This window comes from Struthio camelus, chromosome 18, assembly GCF_040807025.1.
Source record: "Struthio camelus isolate bStrCam1 chromosome 18, bStrCam1.hap1, whole genome shotgun sequence".
Classification (NCBI taxonomy): domain Eukaryota; kingdom Metazoa; phylum Chordata; class Aves; order Struthioniformes; family Struthionidae; genus Struthio; species Struthio camelus.
Window position 1 is genome coordinate 9,374,033 of NC_090959.1, and position 26,095 is coordinate 9,400,127.

General features: G+C 37.9%; 1 protein-coding gene across 1 annotated transcript in view; it reads left to right on the plus strand.

The window, feature by feature from the left end:
- Nucleotides 1-26,095, plus strand: part of ARFGEF2 (ARF guanine nucleotide exchange factor 2) — a 36,935-nt gene that overhangs the window by 6,447 nt on the left and 4,393 nt on the right. Inside the window, exons 2-36 of the mRNA XM_068912118.1 lie at nt 2,917-2,947; nt 3,723-3,846; nt 4,564-4,710; nt 5,600-5,779; nt 6,222-6,441; nt 7,107-7,178; nt 7,486-7,634; nt 8,034-8,164; nt 8,646-8,880; nt 9,150-9,249; nt 9,475-9,614; nt 10,455-10,563; nt 11,084-11,285; nt 12,035-12,146; nt 12,733-12,938; nt 13,923-14,007; nt 14,120-14,291; nt 15,396-15,547; nt 15,731-15,859; nt 16,233-16,391; nt 17,451-17,598; nt 18,554-18,653; nt 19,218-19,258; nt 19,343-19,512; nt 20,190-20,341; nt 20,470-20,642; nt 20,925-21,085; nt 21,847-21,977; nt 22,076-22,205; nt 22,745-22,880; nt 23,613-23,751; nt 23,834-23,888; nt 24,147-24,261; nt 24,557-24,687; nt 25,725-25,893. Of these exons, the coding sequence (XP_068768219.1) occupies nt 2,917-2,947; nt 3,723-3,846; nt 4,564-4,710; nt 5,600-5,779; nt 6,222-6,441; nt 7,107-7,178; nt 7,486-7,634; nt 8,034-8,164; nt 8,646-8,880; nt 9,150-9,249; nt 9,475-9,614; nt 10,455-10,563; nt 11,084-11,285; nt 12,035-12,146; nt 12,733-12,938; nt 13,923-14,007; nt 14,120-14,291; nt 15,396-15,547; nt 15,731-15,859; nt 16,233-16,391; nt 17,451-17,598; nt 18,554-18,653; nt 19,218-19,258; nt 19,343-19,512; nt 20,190-20,341; nt 20,470-20,642; nt 20,925-21,085; nt 21,847-21,977; nt 22,076-22,205; nt 22,745-22,880; nt 23,613-23,751; nt 23,834-23,888; nt 24,147-24,261; nt 24,557-24,687; nt 25,725-25,893 (4,806 nt within the window). The remainder of the gene's footprint in view (nt 1-2,916; nt 2,948-3,722; nt 3,847-4,563; nt 4,711-5,599; nt 5,780-6,221; nt 6,442-7,106; nt 7,179-7,485; nt 7,635-8,033; nt 8,165-8,645; nt 8,881-9,149; nt 9,250-9,474; nt 9,615-10,454; nt 10,564-11,083; nt 11,286-12,034; nt 12,147-12,732; nt 12,939-13,922; nt 14,008-14,119; nt 14,292-15,395; nt 15,548-15,730; nt 15,860-16,232; nt 16,392-17,450; nt 17,599-18,553; nt 18,654-19,217; nt 19,259-19,342; nt 19,513-20,189; nt 20,342-20,469; nt 20,643-20,924; nt 21,086-21,846; nt 21,978-22,075; nt 22,206-22,744; nt 22,881-23,612; nt 23,752-23,833; nt 23,889-24,146; nt 24,262-24,556; nt 24,688-25,724; nt 25,894-26,095) is intronic.

The following is a 26,095-nucleotide window of genomic DNA, read 5'->3' on the forward strand; positions in this document are numbered from 1 at the left end:
GCCTTGATTATTTCTTGATGAGCCATGAAAATCAGTCAGTGGCCTCCATTCTGTTGACCCTCCTGACCCTGAAATAGTAGGGCATGACGAAACTAGATTTGTGCCTTAACAGAGCTGCTAAATCTTCTCTATCTCCACAATCCCAAGCGTGTGTGTGTTTTGGGGGGGGCGGGGGGGCGGGCTGTTCTGTACCACTTGCTCATTGCCTTGCAGGTGACTTGTGTAAGACTGGGAAGTGAAAATGGTCTCATTTTGTAAACTTCTGTTAAGTGAGGAACTGCTCCATGTGTCTCGTATTCATTACTGGAGACGTTAAAGTTCAGTTGTAATATCTGTCATCTTCTGTTCCAGTTGAGAGGGCTGACTAACGGAGGCCCTTCTGTCCCGTCCCGAGGTTGTTGTTGGGCTGCATGCGAGGAGGTGGAGCGCTCGTGAGAATTTCCCTCCAGTGTTTTCCAAGTAGTGGCCAGCTTTTGTGGCACAGTGTTACTGTCTTGGGCTGGGCTTTTCCTGGAAAAGCTCATAATCTTGGGCTCTTAATAGTAATGTTCTGTGATTATATGCAACAGAAATGGAAATGTATGCTTGTACTTAGGCATCGGTCTGTCTTCTCTTGATACGGGGCTTGAGTCTCCTGCCTCGGGAGATTGTGTTGTGAAGCTGTTGTGTAGCTCAGGTTTCATGAGTACCGCTCTAATTGGTTTGTAAATTTGTCAAGAGAGAAGGGAATAAATAAAACAAACAAAATCTGTAAACAATCATAACAAGAAATAAATACACTAGTAGTTCCTCCATTTTAAAAAAGATGAAACCAGTAGAATAGTTCATTAAATGGTCTAAGCTTTTTCTATAGTTGATAACAGTCAAGGTTAGAATTTAGATGATCTTTTTCTTGGTCCTGAAAATTTTTTTTTTCCCCCTTGAACAATCTTTTTATGCAAGTCAATGCGTGTTTAAACTACATACTTGAAGTATTCTATGAATCAGATAAAATCCAAGAGTTGATGATGAAACCTTACCTGCTCAGTGCTTGGAAAACAAGGATTTGTGCCTAGTGCAACTGGACGTGCAAGAACCGAAATCCAAAGAACTTGGGTGAGCCTCACTGCAGAAGTGTGGTGGACTGACGGTTCCTAGACGACTCCAGGGTCTGTGGGTTTTGAGCTTCAAATCCTCTGGAACAAGGTAGTTACTATGGCTGTTTTTCTTGTCAGTACTACACAAAGCAGCAAAGAACGCTTCCCCCCCCCCCCCGCCTTCAAATAGCATGTGACTCCAGTATGGTATCTGCTACAACAGTGGGGAAGGAGGGAGCAACGAGACACATGAACCTTTTAAAACTTTTATGCATCTGTGAGCTCAGTTTAGTGGGAAAGGTAAGTGTAAACAAAAATGCCTTAAGCAGCTGGGATGGATATAGCTCATGAGCTGAGAAATGGCAAGGGATAGGCATAAACTATGACTGATCTGTAGTGTTTTCTGTAAGTAATAATGAACAGGTTATTTCAGGCTTACTCTGCTTTTGTTTGACTTGGAAAATGGGGGATTTCTAAACAAAGCCATGACATATTGCGAGTCTGTAACTACCTTAACTTTGCTGTTGTCTGCTTTAGTTACGTACAGGTTGCATAGTGTTCCCTCAGTTCTTGTCACATCACGTCTTACTAATAGATGCCGTGTCGCTTCTCTTTGCCCACTGCTGAGCATGTTGGCCTTCATTAATGTGAGATGACAGCAGACAGAGTAGGAAGTCCCAGGCCTAGATGTAGCTTGTCACTCACAGCTTGTAGTTATACAGGTTTCTCCCTCTTCGTCCCTTTTTGCCTGTAAAATAGGGACAGGAACGCTACAAAATGGGCATGTTCTGCAAGGATTAATCCTTGCAACGTTCTTTGGATAAAAGAACTGTGTAAAAACCTATAATATGTATTTGTTTCAATCCTTGTCTATTACTGTCCTTTGTATATTACTGTTTCTGAGACGGAGGAAACTATTGAGGTTCACGGTAATACTGAAGTCATCTGGGCTCTGCGTATCTGGTCCAAAACGTGGTGCTACTCCAGGAGCTGTGGAGAACAAGTATTGAGTGAATGAGATGTTAGGAGTTTCTGGTTCTCCTAACTTTGTAATTGAAAGAAGTTTTTTGGGGTATGTTATTTTGCAGGAGGAGTGAGATAAGGTGAGATGGACACAGGAATCTGTATGGTGTTAAAAGCAGTTGTAGCTGTGCAGCCTTGCTATTTTTATTACTTTTGTGAGTGTTCGGCGTGTGCTTGCGCTGCGTCCAGCGTAGTGCAGTGCTGGTCTGTGGTGTACATCCTGGTGTGCAATGGAAATGGCTAAGAAACAAGTTTGTGTTGAGTATTCTGAAAATCTCCCCCAAAGTGAAAGCTTTCGAAAGAAGGAAAAAGCGGGGAGGGGGAACCTGCTGGCAAGATGACAGCATGCGTTTGACATGCCTTATCTCTGAGTGGGAGTGAGTTTGTTCAGCTACTGCCATATTGCAAGGTTTAACATGGGCAGGCTAACAAGCTGTAACAGGAATATCTGATGCTTTGAATTAAATGGTTTGGGAAGTGGCTTGCAGACTTCTTCAAATTTGAGCTTTCTGCGTGTGAACTTACTCTTGAATAAAAATTACCTTTAGAAAGCATAGGTATAGTATGTATCTTTTTGTTAAGAATATTTGGAGAAAAACAGAAGATGAAGAAGTTGGTGCGCCTTTCGGTAAATGGGAGAGTTACCTTTGATCTCTGGTTTAGGAAGCTGAAGATGTTGCAGGAAAGGAATAGCAAATACTGAAGTGCAAGACTTCTGATTTGAAAAACTTTGCTTTATTACATTTTTCATATTTGTGTTATTGATAATTGTGTTGGGTGGCAGGTGTCTTCAGTTCTTCTATTTTTTTTCTTCCAGATGAAATAAAAACAGAGCTGGAAAAGCAAAGGTAAGCTACTAATTGCTGTGAACTATATCACACAATGGCAAGTTAGTTAGTGTGGTAGTATATCAAGTTATGGCAGTGAGCTTTTGAAAACGCAGTGACCCACCTTTCCTGCCAAAACACATGATATGGCCCATGGGTTCTAATTACATAACGTTTGTGGCTCTGTGTACTCAAGCCGTAACTGCCGCTAAATTTCATTATGGATAATTGCAAAACTTCTAAAAGGTGCTCTTTTTTTTTTTTTCTCCACTTCCTTTCTGTTGCTAGACTTATGATTTCCTATCAGGCTATATTAAAGAGCAATATATTATGTTTGTTAGCATGCTCTCTTACCTACCTAGATCAAGAATACCAATTTAAATATTATGTAAAAAACCAATTTTTTTAATGCTTTGTAGCGCTGTGCTATGATTAAAAACAGAGTCTCAAAATCTGTTTCTTTGCTTAATATTGTTCGTGCAGGCCTAGTTTAGATAAGTTTATCCTTATCTGTGTAGGAGTTCCCCTGTGTTTCAGGGAGTCAGACAGTGCTGGACTGTAGTGGGGGAAGAAGTAACTTGAATATATGAAGAAGGTCAGGTGCAATATAAGAAAATGTGAAGCTGTTTTTGTACGATTTTAGAAGAAAGTACCGCTTTCTTTTAAAAGCATACATAAGAGGAATTTGTGTTAAATTTGATGCTGCTATGTACATTCAGCTTTTAATTTGAAAAAGGAGGCAGTGCAGTTTGTGATATACATGTTTAGGAAAATAATAACTCTTCTCCTGACCTAGAGAAGGCACTGCTGCTCCACCAAAAGCAAACTTCATTGAAGCAGATAAGTATTTCCTTCCGTTTGAGCTGGCCTGCCAGTCAAAGTCTCCACGCATTGTCAGTACTTCACTGGATTGCTTACAGGTAGGTATTCTGGTTAAACTTGGACAGAGTGAAATGGGGAAACATGCAGTTACAACATTCTTACATGCTCTTGGCTTTCTTCGAATGAAGAAGTGAAATTATTTGCACACCTGTATATGCTTGGCGTAAACGCTATGCGTACTTCCATGCGTAAACTGTTGAAAATAAGTTATCAGACTTGGCTGAAAGCGGGTCTTGTCACAGTGAGAAACGCGTGTGATTTGTTTTGGAATGAAACGAGCATATTCATTGCAGGTTTTGGATGCTTATGCTGTCCTATAAAGATGTTTCATGCAACTCTAAAGGAGTATTTACCATGGTCTTCCTTGTAGTGGTAATGTGATGGCAGATCAGACTCCAGAATCTTTCTACCTTTTTCCCCCTTCTTAGAGGAAAAAACAAATTCAACTTCATCTCAGCTAATTACTTGAGCAGAACCTCTTTGTTGTGAGTAGGTACGAAGACTGACAATAAAAATGTGGTCTGGTTGCAGTAGGAAGAAATCGTCTAGGTGGCAAAAGTGTGTGCAGCTCTTAACCTGTTTTGTCTAGATGTGTGAACAGTCCAAGCATGTGATAGCCAGACTTCTGATGGTGTTAAATCTTTGTTATAAATGGCTAAGTGAGGTATGCAGTCTAAAACCTTCTCTTCATGCTGCACTGAACTGTGTTTTACTTAACAGTATATGACTGATTAACTTGTATTCTTTCTACCTAGAAACTCATTGCATATGGGCATATCACTGGCAACGCTCCAGACAGCGGAGCGCCTGGAAAACGACTGATTGACCGAATAGTTGAAACAATTTGCAATTGTTTTCAGGGTCCTCAAACAGATGAAGGAGTACAACTGCAAATAATTAAGGTATTTTGGTGTATTTTCAATGTTTTTTTCTGTCTCTAATTTTGTGGCTGAAACAAAATTGCATGTGAAGCGCTACTTGGGGCCCGATTTCTCCATCTCCTACACAGTGAGATGTATCATTGAATTTAGAGAAGCTTTCACAGCATCTAAGTTGGTACATGGAATGTATTTTCTCCTGCTGAAACAGAGCATGTGGGTATAGCTTATAAACTTGTCCTTCATTCTGGGATGAGCCGTGGTCTGGAAACATTATCTTGTAAAAATAGGACTGCTTGATCAACAGCACTGTTCATCTTCTAGGCTAGTGATGCCTATGGTCGGGAGACTGATGAAATACTGTCAGCCCTCAAGCTAATATACAATAATCTCAAGAAAACTTCAATTGAAGGCTCTGTAACTGTGATGCAGTGTTGTGGACCAGTGCTCTAGCCTGTTTGCTCTCATATCTATTTTTCTCAAGATCTGCAGTATATGTTATCAGCAAATCACAGTGCTACCAGAAGTGTGTGTTCTGATTCTGGAACCTACTCGGGCAAATGTAGCTACTAGAAGTTAATGAACATTATAGAAATTTAATTTGATGGAAGCTTAGGCCAAATGGCCCTTTCACAGAACGGAAACTCTAGAATAAAATAACTGTTAGTAGTTTGGAGGTGAAATATCTCCCTCAAAGGAAAAGTAGTTGTGATGTGTTCCTTTTCTTTTAGCAGCTCAGGAGAGAATACCGATATCAAAGTTCGGATAAACTTTCTCTGATCTGAAAAGTTCTTTCGAAGAACTAGAAGTTCCTTATAAAATCTTTTAAACAGATGCATGTGTTTCATAACAAAGCCACAGCTTATTATGGAAGACCAACATGTTTGTCTTACTGTTTTATGTACTCTTTCAGGCTCTCCTTACTGCAGTAACATCTCCGTATATAGAAATTCATGAAGGAACAATTTTGCAGACTGTTAGAACCTGTTACAACATCTATCTGGCCAGTAAAAATCTCATTAATCAGACGACTGCCAAAGCTACCCTTACACAGATGCTAAATGTCATTTTTACACGGATGGAAAATCAAGCTGTATGTAGCTATTGCTTTTGCTCATCTCAAATATTTAAGCTTGACAAATGAACACAATATTTCTTATGTGTCTATGTCATTGTAGCTGAGTACCTATTGATCTGTTATTTAAAAGAATCTGCGGAATCCTGCAGTGAAGCATACTGAACCCTATAGACTAATTAAAAATAAAATGAGGCTTACTGCTGATAACAAGGTTTGACACTGTAGTTTCTGACAAACAGCTGTGTATAAACAAATGATGGGATGCTTTTAAAATAAACTTATTTCCAGCGTAGCTAAACTAGAAGCAAATCTTTCTAATCAGCCTGGCTAAATGAATGTATCTTCATTGTCCCTTTCTTGTTAGCACTTGAATTTGTAAAGAACATCAGTCATCACAGGCATCTGTTTCCCTTATGTTTTCTGCCCCAGATTAACTTTATCGTATTGGTTTTTCAAGATACAAGAGGCCAGAGAAGTGGAAAAAACAAGTCAACAGAAATCCCAGTCTCCTGTGAGTCAAATGGTGACAAGGTCTCCAAAGACTGGTCATTTAAAGCACAGCTATCAGGAAGGCAAAGCTGCTACTCCTGTATCCGTAGAATTAACTAATGGTGAGCCTGAGAGGACAGAAAACGGAGACCTGAAGTCAGAGCAAGATCTGATTCCTCCAGTGTCAGGTGAACAAGAATATATTGTGTCCATCTTCAAGTATGATGTTTCTACTGCAAAATGCTCTTTTATGCTATTTTGGGGAGGAATGGTAGGGGCTATTGGCTTAAAACATGTTCACATCTTCGTGGTAGCTATTCAGACTCGCAGGCATCCTTAGACAGTATAACCATTGAAGAAAAATTCATATTTGCCCTAGAATTTTAGTAAAAGTATATATCTTTCGTATATAGAATTATACTGGAATTTGACTTGATTATGTTAGGTTGATAAAAGGGAAGGAGAGCAGAGAGAATAGCCGTGGTACACTTACAAGTGCCAAAATTACTTTGGGGTAATTGAAGTCCTGAGGTAGAAAATAGTGTGTGTTATAAAGACATTACAATAAGCATGCACTATATCCAAATTAAGAACACAAGATGTTCCAAAATGAAAACTTTGCAAAAAGTCATAAATACAAATGACAAATTTACTGCAGTAAAATATAAGTGCTTTGATTTAAACTGTAGAAATAACATCAAAGTATTTTTGGATGAAATTCTTGGAAATGGCTTTAAAGGGGAACAACTAAAGGAAATCTACATTTTTTTAACCCTTCTACCTGCTTCCCCTTTCTCTCTTCTTACTAAACAAAAGCATAAAGTACGAACTATCTTTTTGTGTGTTTCATCAGAGGAAACAACTGATGGAGGAAAGGAAATGGTTAAAGGCATCTTGGAAGATGTGGTCAAATCGGCTGTGAAAGGTATTGAAATCTTCTGAAATAAAGTGTGTTTGTGTAATGCCTGACGCATACTCCCGTGTTTATAAAAGTGAAGAACTTATTTTTTCCATTACTAAGCGTCTTGTCAAGAATGCTTTACTAAGGTAGTAAGAACGGGCTTTCACTGCCTCATGGGAATACTTCCTTTGTTGATGGCTAAGAAACGCCCTCTAATCTACCAGTGCTGCCTCTATCCCACTCAGTTGTAGAGCTTCACAAATATCATGTGATTTTTTTTTTTTTAAAGGGCCTACAGATGAATTCAATTATTCTTCTTTTTCCCTTTCAGTGGCTGAACAAAAGCATGTAATAGAAACAGTTGAGGCTCTTCCTGCATTAGAGACCGCAGATACTGCTCTTTCTGGCTCTAGTAATGAAAATGTACAAACAAATGGGATTCCAGATGACAGACAATCTGTTTCCTCCACTGATAATTTGGTAAATAACTTCACTGGATGTTAGTGTATGCGTAAGGAGAGGGAAGTCTTTTATTATGCCAACTAATTCAGTGGGATTTTGGAGGGAAGAAACAAGCTTTTAATGCATTAAGTCCTGCTCAGGTTTGGGAAAGAAGCAGCAAATTCAGTTTAAGTACATGTTGAAAATAACTGCTTTGAAATTGATTGTTAATTGTATTTTCCCACTTTGGAGTGGGAGGGGAGTCAGTCAATACTAAGAAAAGATCTGTTACTTGTATTCCTGTTTAGGTCTGGTTTAAATTTTGGCAAGTGTATTGTTCTTTAATCTGACTGATTCTCTGAGGAGCTGTGAAATCTTCCTAATTGCTGTGCTCTTTTGCCCTACTGGGGCTTTAATATTGTGATTCTTGCTTGCTAGGAAACAGATGTACCTGGATATCAAGCTGCTGCCAAATTCTCCCACGTTCTTCAAAAGGATGCCTTTCTTGTGTTCAGGTCGCTGTGCAAGCTCTCCATGAAACCCCTTGGTGATGGACCACCAGATCCCAAGTAATGAGACTATTTATTATGTTGTCTTCTCCAGGTAGCTTTTAGAGGCAGAGGAAGCACAGTTGTGCAGCTGTTTTATACAGAACAGGGGTTTGGAATTCCCCTGTTCCAGTTAGGTTGATGATTCTAGAATAAAAGCTTGCTTCAAATAATTAAAAATCTAATACTTGAGGAATTTTTGGTATAATGGGCTTATGAATCTTATCAGTTGAAGTCAACTTGACTACAGCATTTATGAAGCTTAAAAAAAAGCTTCTTCGTAGTTATGAGCATCTGTTATCCTATTCCAAGATGATAATCTTCCTGGACATCTCCAAATTAAGATGGTCTAGCATGGCTTGCAGGCTGATTGCCTGCTTGAAATAGATAAAAATAGAAGTCATTTCTTCTTGACATGGAAGAAATACTAAAGTACTTATGCTGAATACAAGTATGTGCACTCAGAGGTGTAATGAAAATCTTCATATTGAATTTCTTCTAGATCCCATGAATTGCGTTCTAAGATAGTGTCTCTCCAGCTTCTTCTCTCAGTATTGCAGAATGCTGGTCCAGTTTTCAGGACACATGAAATGTTCATCAATGCAATCAAGCAATATCTTTGTGTAGCATTGTCTAAAAATGGAGTCTCTTCTGTTCCTGATGTATTTGAGCTCTCTCTTGCCATCTTTCTCACGCTGCTCTCAAATTTTAAGACCCATTTGAAAATGCAGATTGAGGTAAGAGGTTTTTAACTATGACTTGTATGATGCTCTAGTTCCTAAATCAAAATAGTTCAATGATACAAAGCCAACTGTAACCTAAAAATTAATGGCTTAGTTTTGTTTGCTGAGTAAACCGGTGTACTATTGTCTTAAAATTACAATATATGAGAGATAGATACTATTTGAGAAATTACTAAATAGAAATGAATCTGTGCAGTTAACCTAGTTCTAAAATCTCTCAGAAAGCTGCAGACATCAGGTCCTTTACCTCATTTATTTTGCAGGTGTTCTTCAAAGAGATCTTCCTGAATATTCTAGAGACCTCTTCAAGCTCTTTTGAACACAAATGGATGGTGATTCAGACTTTAACTAGAATTTGTGCAGGTATTTTCACTGTTGTAGAAAGTTGCCCTTTTCTTTGGAAGCTGAAGAAAGTTATTTTTGAGATGTGCTGTGTTTAAATGTGGAAAAAATGAATTTGATCCCATAGCTAGGATATCTGGTTAAATATCTGGATTCACCCCCACTGCCTGCTCCAACTAGGTGATTTCCTTTTATAAGATGCTATTACACTGAATTTTAATACTCCTACTTTCTCTTATTTTCAAGATGCCCAGTGCGTGGTGGATATTTATGTTAACTATGACTGTGATTTAAATGCTGCTAATATATTTGAACGCCTTGTAAATGATTTGTCTAAAATCGCACAGGGACGAAGCGGACACGAGTTGGGAATGACACCTTTGCAAGTAAGAATAACAGCTTTGCAGATAACGTACTTTTTAAAAAATTTTAATAAATATCAGTGTCTCATCATTACTGGCACTTCCTGGGGTTCACATTGTGTGTAACCTATTAATGTTACCTATTTTTTGACCCTGTCCTTCAGCAGTTTGTTTTTTTTTTTTTCCAGTCCCGCACAGATCTTTCAGTGCTGTGAAGTGAACTCATTGCTAGGCTTGGTATTGGAAGTGAGTGCACCTCACTCCTTTGGTCAGAACTACATAAATACTTGCTTCATTTTTCTATATGGTTTTGACTAGAGAATGGAATACCTAAAGACCTTTGTTTCGGTGTTTGAGTAGAATTGTTTACTATATGACTAAGGTAGTGAGTCTTGCTTATGGAGACATCTGACTCTAGAAACTTGCTTAGATGTTCATAATAATTCATTTAAAAAAAAAAAAAAGGGTTGAGGTTGCATTTGGGGTTTGTTGTATGTCACCCCTTGGTTGTAGTCATCAGCTGTCAATAGATGATCCACTTGAAGTAGCTGGAACGTAGCTGGTATCAGTCTAAACTGTTTTATGCAGAGTAATAGAGGTGCTTCTTCACCAAAAGCTGTGATTCTTTCTAGCCTGCATGTATTCAACCTAAACAGTCAAGGAGCAGGAGTTCGCTTTTGTACAATCAGACGATCTCCTAACTAGTGAACTTATTAAGGTTTAAATAATGTGATGGAATGCCTCCTGAAAACTTGAACGTATATGTAGCTTTACTGAAAGGGAGAGCAAGGTAGCGTGCCCTTTATTTTGTCACTGAACTTGGTAATTTATCTGTATGGTAAAGCAAAGTGTATTGTCTTTCAGGAACTAAGCCTGAGGAAAAAAGGACTTGAATGTTTGGTTTCTATTTTAAAATGTATGGTAGAATGGAGCAAAGACCTTTACGTGAACCCCAATCATCAGGCTACCTTAGGTAAGATTGCTTCTCTATGGAAGACTAGTTTATTTCGTTGATCCCTGTATATATCTACTGTTTAGATATACTCAGATATAGATATGCTGGGTTAGATATGCTGGGTTTTTATATGAAGATTTGTTTATGCAAATGAAGAGTTTTACATATGGTTGTTAATGCTGTTGCAATAACTCACTCTAAGTGTCTGGTTCAAATATCTGTGTTCTGTTTTTAAAGAGTTTTATCCAGTCATCATCAATAATGTAAAAGCTGATTTATGCTGATCAAGAGATGTGACAAATCTTGCAGTCACTAGATTTAAGTGGAAGAATGTGTCTCTGTAGTTGCTGCTGCTGTTCTTTAGTTTGGATTATTTTAGAATTGCCTCCATATAACATGCTCACAGAGGACAGACTGCTAAAAAGTACACCTGATAGAATAAGAAGATTGTCTCTTTAGAAGCTTCTACTGAAAGTTCTTTTGGCTAAAAGTTTGTTTGACCGAACAGGGCAATGTAAGTCTCGCTCTTTATAAATAGGTTCGTATAAACCAGCTGAACAGGAAATAAGTGAAGGTAAATGCCTTGAGAGTGGAGGAAGACGAAGTAGCGTAAGTTCCTTGGATTCCACTGTGTCGTCAGGAGTTGGAAGTGTTGGTACCCAGACTGCTGTCCCAGATGACCCTGAGCAGTTTGAAGTCATCAAGCAACAAAAAGAAATAATTGAACATGGGATAGAGCTGTAAGTCCAATAGGACAAGAAAATAAGTTCACTAGCAAAAATGATGTATGCAACCATATTGGTTTTTACAATTCTTGTGCAGTCATACTTGTAGGGACACTGAAATTAAACTTACTGCCTAAGATGCTTGCTGTTGTCAAAAACTGACATTGTAGATTGCTGTAGTTAAAGGGAATTCCATAAAATCTTTGGCTGGAGATGAAGGGGTAGTTTCACAGATTTCCTTTGTGCTCGTTCAGCCGCAGAGAGGAAAGTGTGTATACCTAGACAGAAACTGATGTGAGCAGGCAGGCTTAATGTTGTCTTCTACCTCTTGGACTATTTGTTGCCTTTTTAGTAAAATAAGGTTTGGAGAATGAAACAGTTGTGTGGCAATACTTGACTAACGTTTCATTAACTCGAAAATAAATATTTGTCTGTAAAGGCTATAAAAGGTTTTGAACAACAACTTTTTTTTAAGATTTCATGGCAAATCTCAAGTTTTAGTATTTTATTATTTAACAGTCTGAATTTCTTAGGAGGTAACTTCAAAGCTTATCAGCAGCTGAATATATCTTATAAGATATAGCCTAGGGTATGATATAGTTAATACAGTTATATCATGTTCTTTGACCTTCTGACTTTTAAAAAGTGACATAGAACTACAGCACAGAATCTTTAGTTTTACAGAGCCGTTCTAAACCAAAATTTTATTGGCAATTATATCTTCAGTTGTATGTCTCACTTCCGACTATGTTTTGTCCGAGTAGGTTTAATAAAAAACCAAAAAGAGGAATACAGTATCTACAGGAACAGGGAATGCTTGGCGCTACGGCAGAGGACATTGCACAATTTCTGCATCAGGAAGAACGCCTCTGTTCTGTAAGACTACATGCAACAAAATAGTTAATGATGCTTCTAAAGAAATACTCTTGGCCTTCTCTTCTCCTCCCCTACCCTCTGAAGTCTAGGCATTCTCTCTTGTTATCTATTAATGAAATAGGGACTAAAAAGTGTAAGGGTTCTAATGAAGTTACTTCAACTCCCATTCTGACTTCTATTTAATTGCTGCCTCAAGCTTTTTGGTTAAAATAGCTGTGTTTACAAGAAGGTGCTGGAAGGATTTCTCATACATGGGAACATACACTTTATCTATGTCTACGTTAGCAATACGTTGCCAGCAAAGGAGTGTCGCGTACTGCAGTGGCAAAGCATCCTCCACTGTGGAGAAAGTCGGCACAATGCGGCTTTCTTTAACTGTAGAGTAATACATGCACCGACTTGGGGGAGTGAGGGAAGCAAGAATGTGTTTTAGTTTTCAGATGCTGTCTTTCTAACACTTGCTCTGCCTACTCAGTGAAGCACATCAGTCTTACAAAACTGACTGCTGTGCAACCCTTGTGCCATAAACTTTCTTGTGAAGCCGTCAGTTGGATTAGACGCTCATAACTGTCTCTTGTGTTTTTAGACTCAAGTAGGGGAATTTCTTGGGGAAAGCAACAAGTTTAACAAGGAAGTGATGTATGCCTATGTAGACCAACTTGATTTCTGTGGGAAAGACTTTGTCTCTGCTCTACGTATATTTCTGGAAGGTTTCCGGTTGCCAGGTGAAGCCCAGAAGATTGATAGATTAATGGAGAAGTTTGCTGCTAGATATATTGAATGCAATCAACGGTAATTCAAAACCTTTGTATTTGATAAGTGCTTGAGGAGTGGCTTTTTTGTGTGTGTGTATATGGCCTTTAGGGATAAAGCGTAACCCCCCCTCATACTGCAAAATTTGAGTATCTCTACAGATTTGTTGAGCAGATCTTGTTGCTTATATCTGTGCTGAACCTCTTCAGCAGTCAGGCAAAATGGTATTCTCCTAGAATTTCCTGGAGGCAACTTTTAACTTCTATTTTTCTATCCAAAACTGCACAATACCACTGCTGGTGTTTCATTAGATGCCACATATTTGTTGGAAGGAATTCTTGGAAGAGAGAGGCCCTGAATATGCTAAAATTCTGTAAGGTTTTGGTTGTTCCTTCTTTTTGATCAAATCTAGATCAGTCAAATATAAACAATAGTAACTAGCAGTAGCAACTGAGAAAACTGAAAATGAATGGCTTAAGTAGCTAGTAAGATGCTACTTTTTTGCCTACCATTAGTCATTTAACAAAGATAAATATGTCACTGGCACAAAGTAGACCATGTTTCTATTATTTCTAATACAGTAAACATGCTAGCATTGATTTGTAGCTAGGTATTCAGGCTTAACTGGTTCCCAGTTAGTCCAGTTGGTGCATCACTGGGTCTGGTTTTGTGTAATTCTTTATGAAACTTTGGGAATTAAGAGTAGCCTGTTCTTCAGCTTTTTGTCAGAGGACCCGGAGGAAGGTAATGCATAATCTTTTGGGAATAAGTTTGAAAATTCCAGTCCTCCCTAGTACTCAATCTTGTGAAGATGATGCTTTTGTATTCTTCCCTTTTTCGTTTGCATTGTGAAATATTTGGGCCTTCATGCATTTCTAAAGGCTAATTTTAAGCTTTACTGCTCTTTTGGTTGAATGTATAGCACTCCTGGGTATTTCTTTCCTGTATGTGGAACTAGAGCTAATGGATTGAGGAATTAGGGCTCTAAAACCTGTTTGCTTTGTTTTGTTTTTTTCCCCTCAGGCAAACTCTATTTGCTAGTGCTGACACTGCCTACGTTCTGGCATACTCTATTATAATGCTGACTACAGACTTGCACAGTCCACAGGTAGATATTAAGAAAAAAAAAAAAAAACCCAAAAACCAAGCACCTGTTGAAGTTCTGACTTCTCTAAAACTTGCATTCAAAATCTGATACCAATTTCCATTCTCCTTTACAGGTAAAGAATAAAATGACAAAGGAGCAATACATTAAAATGAATCGAGGAATTAATGACAGTAAAGACCTGCCAGTGGAGTATTTATCCACCATCTATGAAGAAATAGAAGGAAAGAAAATTGCAATGAAAGAGACAAAAGAATATGCAATTGCAACCAAGTGTAGTAAGCCAAGTAAGGAGGAACTAGAAACTGAAAGACCGCAGTGCTCTGAAATATTGCAGTAACTTTCTTTCAGCGTGGCATAGTGAAATTCAGATGCTTTTTGCAAACATCTCTGTGCAATACATAAGTTACACTTATAATGACTAATATAGTTGTCTGGAATGGAACTGGCTCAGTCATTATTTAATTATGCTGTTTCTGTGATGGAAACATAGCTATGTGAGTTCATCCAGCACCATTGCAGAGAGGCAGTAGAAACTGTAGATTTTTTCAAAACAGAAATGTGAGGGAGATGGTTGGCGCTTGCTTTGTAGGTTAACTTCTTGCTTTTATGTACTATGCAACTGTATTTTATGCCTGCCTGTCAATAGCATGTCATAGTTCAGAGGCTGATAAATCATGGAGACCTTGTGATAAAGTGTTTGAAAAAGGCAGAGATTGGAGAGTTTGTCATGACTTAATCACTTTTCCTCATCGAGAACAAACACGAACTTCTGTGTAGTGTACACCAGAAACCAGTGTCTCTAATTGTGCTCTGCTGTTACTCAGAATGCCCAGCATTCTTTTGTTTCCAATTAGAGAATTCTGAATCTGTAGCATGTGCTCTTTTCAGTGGTTTAGGTGCTGTTTGCAAGTTCCCTAGATCGGAACAGGAACAGAATTGATTCGCCTGAAAAGTGAGGTTGCAACCTTTAAAGGATAATTAAATTAATAAGTTACTGTTTCTTTATATGATTGGTGATGGCTAGTTTTCTTTCGAGGACTTCAGCCTAAGAAAATGAAACATCTTATGTCCATTTTTACAGGAGTGACAAAGAGTATGCCTCTAACTTCCTGTGATCAGATCTTAGCACCTGGCATATAAATAAATGGCTGAATTGGTTATATTGTTTAGAATAAAGTCTTAAGTTGGGGTATGGATTTTAGTGCTGGAGTCTTGTCTGTGTTCTGTGACAACCTCTGAATTGTAATGCGTCTGGGAGATTTTACTATTAGACTTCATTTTTTTTACAGCTTCATTTAACATTTGTAATATCCAGAGCTAAGGCATGGAATCTGCTATTTAAAAAAAAAAAAAAAAAAACCAACACAACTGTGTGGTGTTCCCCTTAGATGTAGCTAACGAGAAGCAGCGGAGGTTGTTGTACAACTTGGAGATGGAGCAAATGGCCAAAACAGCTAAAGCCCTCATGGAGGCAGTGAGCCACGCAAAGGCTCCTTTTACTAGTGCCACTCATCTGGATCATGTCAGACCCATGTTTAAAGTGAGTGTGTGAAATTCTCCTTGTATCTTCATTGCTACGATAATTTTAAGCTGGAAAAGGTAGAAAACGACCCTCTAGAGTTAGATAATGCAACAGGTGGATTTTTTTGATATATTTGGTCTGCCTGGTGCTTTGAGGTAAAAGCTTTATAGACTTCTAAACTTGATTTCTTCCTTTCTTTAGCTTGTATGGACTCCACTGTTGGCAGCTTACAGTGTTGGTTTGCAGAACTGTGATGACACAGAAGTTGCATCTCTTTGTTTGGAAGGAATACGTTGTGCAATTAGAATAGCCTGTATCTTTGGAATGCAGGTTTGTATAAGAACTCGCGTGGAGCTCATTAAGGGCAGCATAGGTTCTGGGAGGGAGGAGAAGAATTGTGGACAGGCTGTCTCATCTAACTTCTTGAAATGGCTAAATGAAAGTAGCTGGTATTCCTCACCATTTCTTTAGTTTGTTTTGAGATCTCGATATTGTCAAGCTTTTCTTAAACTGATACCCCTCCGTTGCTCGGCCTTCATTAAGTGTGTTTGTGAGCTTGCCTACTGCTCTCTTTCAGATGGAGAGCGCTCAAAATGTAGTTGCCAACTCTACAGTGGAAAGGAAGTTGTGCAGACGTGCCAGGGAAGTGGCCTCCTCTAGTTGAGGAACTTTTAACTACATGGTTTGTTTCTTTGCCTCCTAGCTTGAACGAGATGCTTATGTGCAGGCACTTGCTCGTTTTTCCTTGTTGACTGCCAGTTCCAGCATTACAGAAATGAAACAGAAGAACATAGACACCATTAAGACGCTTATTACGGTCGCTCACACAGATGGCAACTATCTTGGGAACTCTTGGCATGAGGTAAAAACTTGAATGGTTTAAATAGTTCAGCTGCGATGGCCTTTGGAAACTTGCAGGATTTTTTTCTAGTGTGCTTATTACTTTCACACTCTTCAGTAACTGTATTTAGCTCCCCGCGTTTGTCAGAACTCTGCTTGAAACTTGGATTCGAGTGCGTTAATTGGTAGGATTTTTTTTAATTATATAATTTCTAGCCTTTTGTAGGCAGAAAGCCTATTATGTTGTTGGTCACGTAAACAAAAATAAGCCAACTCACAGCTCTAAACTTCTCTGTCCAGTGTTTGGCAACTTTTACAGCACAGTCACATGAGAAAGTAGGGCCAGAGCAACTTGATTGGGGACAGAAAAAGACAGGCTATCAGGATCATATGTATTTTCTGAAACCGTCTCTTCCAGGAGGTCTTTAATCTGACGTAAATCTATTCTACTGCTAGAATGGGCGTTCCTGCTGCTTTATCTTCTTTGGCTGCATGGTGGTATGAGCCGAGAAGTATTCTAGCTGACAGGTTATTTTAGACCTGGCTGATAATGCACCCCTACAAATGCATGTGTCAGTCCAAGGGATGTTGGAGCAGAGGAGTGGGAAAGAGATGGTCCACTTTGTGCTGATGGCAAGGCACAACTTTGGCATTTTCACTGGTTTACACTGAAACTTCATTGCTGCCAGTGGTAGCTGCAATTCAATCTTTTTTTTCTCTCTGCGACAGTGAACTGTTAAGGGGGATGAACCCCAAACTGTTCGTAGTATTGAAAGCTGATGCCATGCAAAGTAATACAAAGATTTTCTTTTAGAGATCCAAGTTAGATTTCTGGATTCTGTTGGGTTTTTTGTTCTTGACTTCCTTGGGTATTGCACTGATTCTTGGCAGCTGGTGATCTTGAGCGAATCACTCAACTTCATTTCCAATTAAATTAGTAATGGTGTTTCAGCCACATCAAAACCGGTCGTGTTGTCAGAGTTGTTTTAAAGGTTGGAGAACCTTTGAAGTGTTAGGAATAAAAGTAAGATGGTATCCAGAAACCAAAATGTTTAAATTTTTTTTTTTTTTTTTTTTTAAGATCTTGAAATGTATTAGCCAGCTGGAACTAGCACAACTTATAGGAACTGGAGTGAAAACTCGATATTTATCTGGTTCTGGGCGTGAAAGGGAAGGAAGCATTAAAGGCTATTCATCTGGAGGGGAAGAATTTATGGGCCTGGGATTAGGTAAGGTTATTAATCCTGGTCTTCACAAAGCTGCATTTATAAACCAAATATGATACCAACACAGAAAGCTTTATGTTGTAAGATACCAAAATATTTATTTACTTGTCTCAATCTGAGATTAATGAAACTAAAAAAACCTGATTCTGAGATTTCAGCATCGTTTGGTAGTTGCCAAGCATGTTCCAACTTTGTAATTGCTTTAAGGTATCTAATACAACTCCAGATTTATTTGTTGGAATGTGAATGTCAAAACTGTTTTATCAGATTTATTAAACTATGATTTTAAGTGTTATTGCTGCTTTCTTTTTCCAATCTGTTTAGAAGTAAAAATATAGAAACAGTGTATCTGTAGAAACTAACAGTTGTTTTAATGGTTGGTTTTCCAAATAGTTTCCTTATCTCTGCATATAGAGTTTACTATCTCAGTTCATATTAATCTATATAGTATGAACAACAAAGAAATCTGACTCTTTTTCATTGTAAATTAGAGCGAGAGAGAGAAAGTAGGTTGTATTAATCTTTGGAAAATCATTGAGACAGCATTTCAGTTTCAGAATATTACAGAGCTAATGCTATACATAGCGTTGACAGCAATGAATGTAACAAATCTGCCTAGGGTTAACTGCTCATATCTGGCTTATAGTGGAAATGATAAAACACTTTAAAATAATAAGTCTTATAAACAGAATTACAGCTGCTTAACTTTGTTAACCTGAAGGTCAGAACTTAATGCCCTAAGAAAAAACATCCTTTTTACTGGATGTTAAATTTTGTAGTAATTTGGCACAGATCAGAAAAAAGCACCCTCTGGTCCATGTAAATTACAAGGCAATTGTCTCTCTTGTCAAATTGTATAAAGTTTGAGGTTACTTTATATTTAAAGGTTATTATTTCGTGATGCTAAATACTGATGTTAGTGTGTGTGTTTTTTTTTTTTTTTTTTAATAACTTGTAGGTAACCTGGTTGGAAGCGGAGCTGATAAACGTCATATGGCAAGCATTCAGGAGTCGGTGGGAGAGACCAGCTCACAGAGTGTGGTGGTAGCAGTAGACAGGTCTTGAATATGATCTCTTTTGGGGGAAAATGTGACTTGAAGTTACTGACCATCCTCACTCTATCTGCAGGCTCTGTCAGGGACTTTGGATCTTGAAGTTTGTGTGTGTGTGGTGTTTTGCCTCTTTTTTTTTTTTTTTTTTTTTAAAAAAAAGAGGCTGATGACTAGATAACCAGTTTCTATGGACCAAGGAATGCATCTCATCAGTCATGGAAAACTCACCAAAAAAAGATTGTCTTTGAATAGCAGTATAGCTAATCTAATGGGCTGTGCAAAGGGGATCTGCATGTATATGAGGGAAAAATGCGAGCCTGTGGTTGTTTCCTGCTGTGGGGAAAGAACAAAGCAGACTCTGATTTTTCAGCAGGGAAGTGAATGTTCAAAACTGGAAGGAGAGGGACATGAACTTCTGCCAAGGAGTAAGAATAGAACAGTTGCAGAGTTCATGGCATGGAGGATTGTGAGGTACCTTCAGTGGATGTGATGGTTTGCCTACAGTGCTAAGATGTGATTGACTCTTGGGGATGTGCAGCTACAACTGCAACTCATTTATTTATTCCATAGGATATTTACAGGATCAACTAGGCTGGATGGAAATGCAATAGGTATGTATGCTGACCATATGGTGCTTTACAGGGACTATTGTAGTATAACATCCTGAACTTACAGTAATGTGTTCTAATGTTCAGTTGACTTTGTCCGATGGCTGTGTGCTGTTTCCATGGATGAGTTGGCTTCCCCACACCATCCACGTATGTTCAGCCTGCAGAAGATAGTGGAGATATCGTATTACAATATGAATCGCATTAGGCTACAGTGGTCAAGGATATGGCAAGTGATTGGAGATCACTTCAATAAGGTAATCTTAAAAATTTAAAGTTACAGCACATACATGAAGGCAGCAGAACTTGTTTGATCAGCTTTTTCACGTAGCATTCTTGAGTGGTGTAGGTTGTGTTGTGACAACAACAGGATCCGTCGAAGGCACTAGTTTTCCCACGTTTGAGCTGGAAAAATCCTAACAATGTTTAATTAGATACCAGATTCTAGTATTAAAGGGAACAGATATTAAAAAACTGCAAGGATATAAGTAGAAATGGAATTAATGGAAATAATCCTTAACCACCTTGTTGCATGGTTTTGTATTTCTGCTTTTCCCTGTGCCATTGTTTGATCCTCCTGATCAAACGTAAGGATAGCTTCCCTCTTATAAAATATATAGAGATGGTCCTGAAGCAACAAGGGTATTTTTGCTTAGGGACTTGGACCGTGTTATCCTTCTAACCTAACAGTTTTTTGAGTGTCTGGCTGTATAGTTGTTCTTCTGCCCTTATCACGTTCCGAGGCTGTGAGACTCTTTAGATGGATCAAATGATTGAGACAGCTCCCTCCAAAAGTAACCTTTAATTTTCTAAATATCCGAAAACTAGAAATGTGCCAGAGACCCTCAGCTGACTGATATGAAACTTGTATGATGAATTAATGCAAGTCATAATATGTTAGCTGGTAGTGTCTGAAAACATGCTTTCTTTCTAGGTTGGATGTAACCCTAATGAAGATGTTGCCATCTTTGCAGTAGATTCGTTAAGGCAGCTGTCGATGAAATTCCTTGAGAAGGGAGAGCTAGCCAACTTCCGTTTCCAGAAAGACTTCTTAAGGCCTTTTGAACATATTATGAAGAAAAACAGGTGTGCACGCACTGGAATCTATTTCTGTGTTGGCTTGCTTTAGTCCTATTTAAAGATGTGCTCCGATGTGGGCTGGATTCTCTTGTATGTGGAAGTGGCAGTTGACATCTTAATTTCTGCTTTTTAAGATCCCCAACTATTCGGGACATGGTAATACGCTGTATTGCACAGATGGTGAACTCTCAAGCTGGTAACATTCGCTCAGGCTGGAAGAATATCTTCGCGGTTTTTCACCAGGCCGCTTCAGACCATGATGGGAATATTGTGGAGTTGGCCTTTCAAACTACAGCACATATAGTTAGTAAGTAATACTTGACAGATGCAAGTGCCCAAATTAAAACTGCTGTCATTCTGGTTAAGAAGATCTGCCTGAATCAGTTTATGGAATTACTATGTAAATAAAGATAAGATCTTAAAACCAAACTATTTAAACTCTGCAGTTAGGTCTTATCTGTTGCGTGAAGTCTCCTGATCCCCTATGGACGGGGGAAAAAATAGCTACGGTAACCTCCTATAGATGGCCAGTATTAGTAAATTTCGATATTAGCAAATTTTAAAAAGTACTTTCATTTGTTTTCCACAGCAAATATTTTTCAACAGCACTTTCCAGCAGCAATTGATTCATTCCAAGATGCAGTAAAATGCCTTTCTGAATTTGCCTGTAATGTAGCATTTCCGGACACAAGCATGGAAGCTATTAGACTTATTCGTTATTGTGCAAAATATGTTTCTGAAAGACCACAGGTATTTTCTTACACGTTTACCCTTGTGTATTACTACAGCATTTTCTCGTATTAAACTGAGATTGTTCTTGCAGCTAAGAAATAGCTCTCAAACTTCAATCTCCAAGGAGTGAGTGTTTGTATTAAAAGCTTATTTAGAATTGGGCATAATTTTGGTATTACGTAAGCAGTAAACTAGGAGTAGTTAAAACATTAAGGTCCTTTCCAGTCTGGAATGAAAATAACTGGATTAAATAGTCCTGTTACTACAGTTAATCTGGCTCCACACATGCTTATTTTTCGACATCAAAGTCTATTGTGCAAATATTTAATATAACATTCACTTTGAGAGGAGCCTGTGGTTAGATTACAGTTGCATGTGAACTGTTGCAAAATAAGCATAGTGTCTGTCAGAAAAGCATATAATTGGTTTATGTGAAACTGCTAAAATTTAGATTCTGCTACCTCCTATTATATCCATATCTGTAATTTGTCTATCACTGTTAAACTTGCTTCTTAATGCCAAAACCTGTGCAACTTTTAGAAACCTTTAACAGGTCTAAAATAGAACTGGTTTGATTTAAATGTTTATATATTTTTTTTCCAGATATATCTTCACAAGTAGATAACCTTCTCAGTTTTCTTTTTTGAAAGACTTTGAATGTTACAATAGAAACTAAGCTAACTTTCCGAGCCTATTTATAACATTAGTAGTAACTAAAATGCTTCAGAACTAAAATTTTTTTCAGTTTTCTTTTTTTTTCTCCCCTACCCGTCTCTAAGGTATTAAGAGAATACACAAGTGATGACATGAATGTTGCTCCTGGAGACAGAGTATGGGTCAGAGGATGGTTCCCTATTTTATTTGAACTTTCTTGCATCATCAATCGTTGTAAGTTAGATGTTCGAACAAGGTAATAAGGCTCTTCTGCTTTTTGTTTATATTCAATTAGTGAAAGAATCGGAGAGCCATTTTAACATCTTTTCCTATAATTGTTTTTGTTCTTTATAGAGGCTTAACAGTGATGTTTGAAATAATGAAGAGTTATGGCCATACTTTTGAAAAGCACTGGTGGCAAGATCTGTTCAGAATTGTGTTTCGGATTTTTGATAATATGAAACTGCCTGAACAGCAGACAGAGGTAAAAAGTGCAAAAAAAGTCATATTTTTGAGAGAATGAAAAGGTTACTGAAAATCTTGGAAATGAAAACAATTTTGGTTTATTATCCTAAAAGGAATCAATAGAATTAGTCATCTTTTTTAGAACTCATACAATCCGGGCCGTTTGTGCTGTTTGCCTTATCAGTGCACTTCACCCCTCCAGGCATTTGATTTGTCATGATGCCACAGAACGGGGCAGAACATAATGAAGTGTGTATGAAGCTACCAAAGCAAGAACCTTCCAGGTGGAAGGTTGTCACAGATAGCCAGCGACCTATCTGTCTGTTCCCAGGGAGGCTATTCATCTTTTGTGAAAACGCATAGCTTTCTGCACAGTGATCGTGTGGCTACCTAAATGCTCCTGACAACAGACATCTGCAGTAGCGGGGCTTTTGTTAGTTTTTTGTCTAAATTCTGTTCTCCTCTTCAGAGGTCAGCTCCTCTTTCAAATAGCTGTTCGTAAGCCAGGTGATATCGTAATAAAACCCACAAAAACAAGGGCTTCTCATTTTCTAACAGAAATCTGAATGGATGACAACGACATGCAACCATGCACTTTATGCAATCTGTGATGTATTTACGCAATTTTATGAAGCTTTAAATGAGATCCTTCTTCCTGACATATTTGCACAGTTACACTGGTGTGTAAAACAAGGTAGCTTATTTACTTATATCTTTTGATGAATGTATTTTTAGAATGCTCATGTTTTAAGGGGAAAGTTGACTGAATTTTAGAAGAATAAAAACTACCATTAGAACAGTGTTATGTATTAGATGCATGCCATATCTTAAATATTCCAGTATCATTCTATCTAATCAGTTAAGCAGCAATTCTGTTAATGTGTTTATGCTGCTACTGTAACAGAGCAAAACCTCTTGAAGAGTTGTGTTAATTTTTTGCCAACTTGGATAAAACACTTCATTTATTTACACATATGTATGTGTGTATGTATATGTATGCATTCTGGTCTCTCTCCCTCTCAGTACTTCTAGAATGACTTTCTAATAAAATAGTTTATTTTGGGCTTTGACTCTTGTGCCTGAAATCCTGCAGATTGCTAGCATGGAACATCACGGGCTAGCTAGGAAGAAATCTAATTCATGGTTTCCTTCTTTCATCCCACTATAAGCTTCCTGCTTCTTTCCTTTGTCTTCCCTGTTTGGATTTCAATCCTACGGTGTCTGTTTTTAAACAGCATTTTCTATTCAGTAGGGTCCTGAGCTTGGTGTTACTATAATATACAAGTAAGCTTTGAGCTCTTGTTGACACTTTGTACAAGCACTGTGTATCTCGATATGAAAAAATACTTAATGGAGCTGTAATAAAGAATTATTAATTTTTATTGTTATTGTAGAAGTTGATAAATACGGAACATATCATTCACAGATAATGAACAGTTGGCTCGATCAGGTACGAACTGTCTAGAAAACCTGGTAATACTAAATGGACAGAAATTCAGCCCTGAAGTCTGGGGCCAAACATGCAACTGTATGCTAGAAATCTTCAAAACGACTATTCCTCATGTGTGAGTATATAAAGTATAATCCTAATACTAAGAGCTGTTTCAGAGCCACAGTATTTATACAATTTTTCTTTTCCCTGTGAAGCTTGCTTACGTGGAAGCCTGCAGGAATGGAGGAAGATTCGGTTGAAAAACATGTGGTAAGAGTTACTTCAATGTAACAAACTAAGCTGAAGGCTAGTGTGCTAGATTAGATGTAGAAATACTTTATTTCAGTAAATACATCTAACTACAAACACTGGAATTGACATTAGCTTGAATTTGATGGCATTGTGAAATGAGTTACAAAGAATGGATGGAGGAAGCCTTTGAATCTAACATTAGGTAAGTCATCTGAAAACTGATAATTGGGTAATAGTTTTTTTGGATTATCAGAATTCTTCTATGTTCTCTTTTAGGATTTGGACCTAGATCACCAGTCTCTAAGCAGCATGGATAAAAATGCTTCAGAAAGAGGACAGAGTCAATTTTCAAATCCTACAGATGAGAGCTGGAAAGGTGGTCCTTATACAAGTAAGAATAACATGAAAGTTAATTCAATAAATGTTTATAGCTGCTCTAAGTTCATCTATGTAGTCTTAGGAGGGGGAAAAACAAAAAAGCTTTAGGGTGCTTGATAACTTCAAATGCAAGTTGTAAAGGCTCAATGTAACTTTTTATTCTTTGGAGAGAAAGTGTTTCTCCTTATAAGATGATTCACAGCATCACTAAATATGAAAATGCTAATGGTAACGTGGAGTTTTGCTAACTTGTTGCAAGTGTATTGTCATAGATTACTTCTAAAAATTGTTTTGTTCTATTTCTTTAGACCAGAAACTGTTTGCTGGCCTTCTTATAAAGTGTGTAGTACAGCTGGAATTGATACAGACCATTGATAATATAGTATTTTATCCAGCAACAAGCAAGAAGGAAGATGCTGAGCACATGGCTGCAGCTCAGGTACAATCGGATTTATTTGTACTTGTGGTGGTAAAGTGCAAAGACTGAGTACTTATAAAGTGTGTTTGCACAATGGAGTGTGTATGTAGTCTCTTGTTTTTTTTCTAACTTTCAAAACTATCCTGAATGCATTGTTTCTCTTTGCCAGTGATTCCTTGGCAGCTTGCCTGTTTGTCTGTCCTTTATAATAAATGCATATTCATTAAGGATGTTTCTTTAATTTGGAGGAGAAGGTTCTGTTATTTAGCAAGAAAGTCTTTATTTAGGTGCAGAGGAGGTTGTGCTCAACATCTAGGTGTTTACGCAGGAGGAGATGCAGAAGTTGAACTATAGCAAGGCTAGCAATCAAGATATAATTTATTAGCAGCCTTGGAGAGGTCCTTGTCCCTGAAAATGGAACATTGATCCAACTGTTATGATTTCTAGGGAATAGTGCAAGGTAGTTCTTGTCTTCTCTGTGTCAATAAAGTCCTAGGCTGGAAGTTTAGGCTAGTGCATTAATATTTGGGGTGGGGGAGGTAGTATAATTAGATTCCTAATGAAATTAGCTCAAAAATTTGAAAAATTTCAAGTAAATTTCTGACATTAGCCCAAGATGGGGGGATCTCTACACCGTGTTGAATTTAAACCTGCGTTATTTTGGTGAGTCATTTTGATATTCAGAATTCTGCAGACAGTCGGCTCCTAGGGAAAAGGAAATGTTCTGCACTGAATTGCTGTAACCTCACTGCGCCTTGATATGGGAGAACTTTCCCTTTTGTTCTGGATTATCATATCATTAGCAAGGATAGATTGTAACTTTTCTTAAAGTATCCTACTGAAAAGAACACAACTTTGATATCTTTTTAAACTTACTGGTCTTGGTTGTGTGTGTGTGTTTTTTTTTCCCCCTCTATAGGTCAAATCTGCTGTTCTGTATAGCACTAATTTCACTTGTACCTAAAAATGGAATCTTGCTGGAGTTAGTGTATGATCTGTGAAGTCTCTTAAGACTACATAATAAGGCTAAATTATTGACACTCCTCTGTTCTCTTTAGAGAGATGCGTTGGATGCGGATATCCACATTGACACAGAAGACCAAGGAATGTATAAATATATGTCTTCGCATCACCTCTTTAAGTTACTAGATTGTTTGCAAGAGTCTCATTCATTTTCAAAAGCCTTTAATTCAAATTATGAGCAGCGAACAGTCTTGTGGAGAGCAGGTGAGGCTTTTATTTTTAGCTTAGTGAAAAATACTGAGCTCCATTTATGGTTTTAAAGTATCTTGAGATAATACTACTGCAGTAGTCTCTGCAGTTAATCTGCCACTGTTGCAAGCTTTTATTACTTGTCTCCTACCTAGTGATTTAAGAGTAATTATTTTCTAATTTTTTTCATTAAAGCTGCACAGTTTGCACTGCTGTA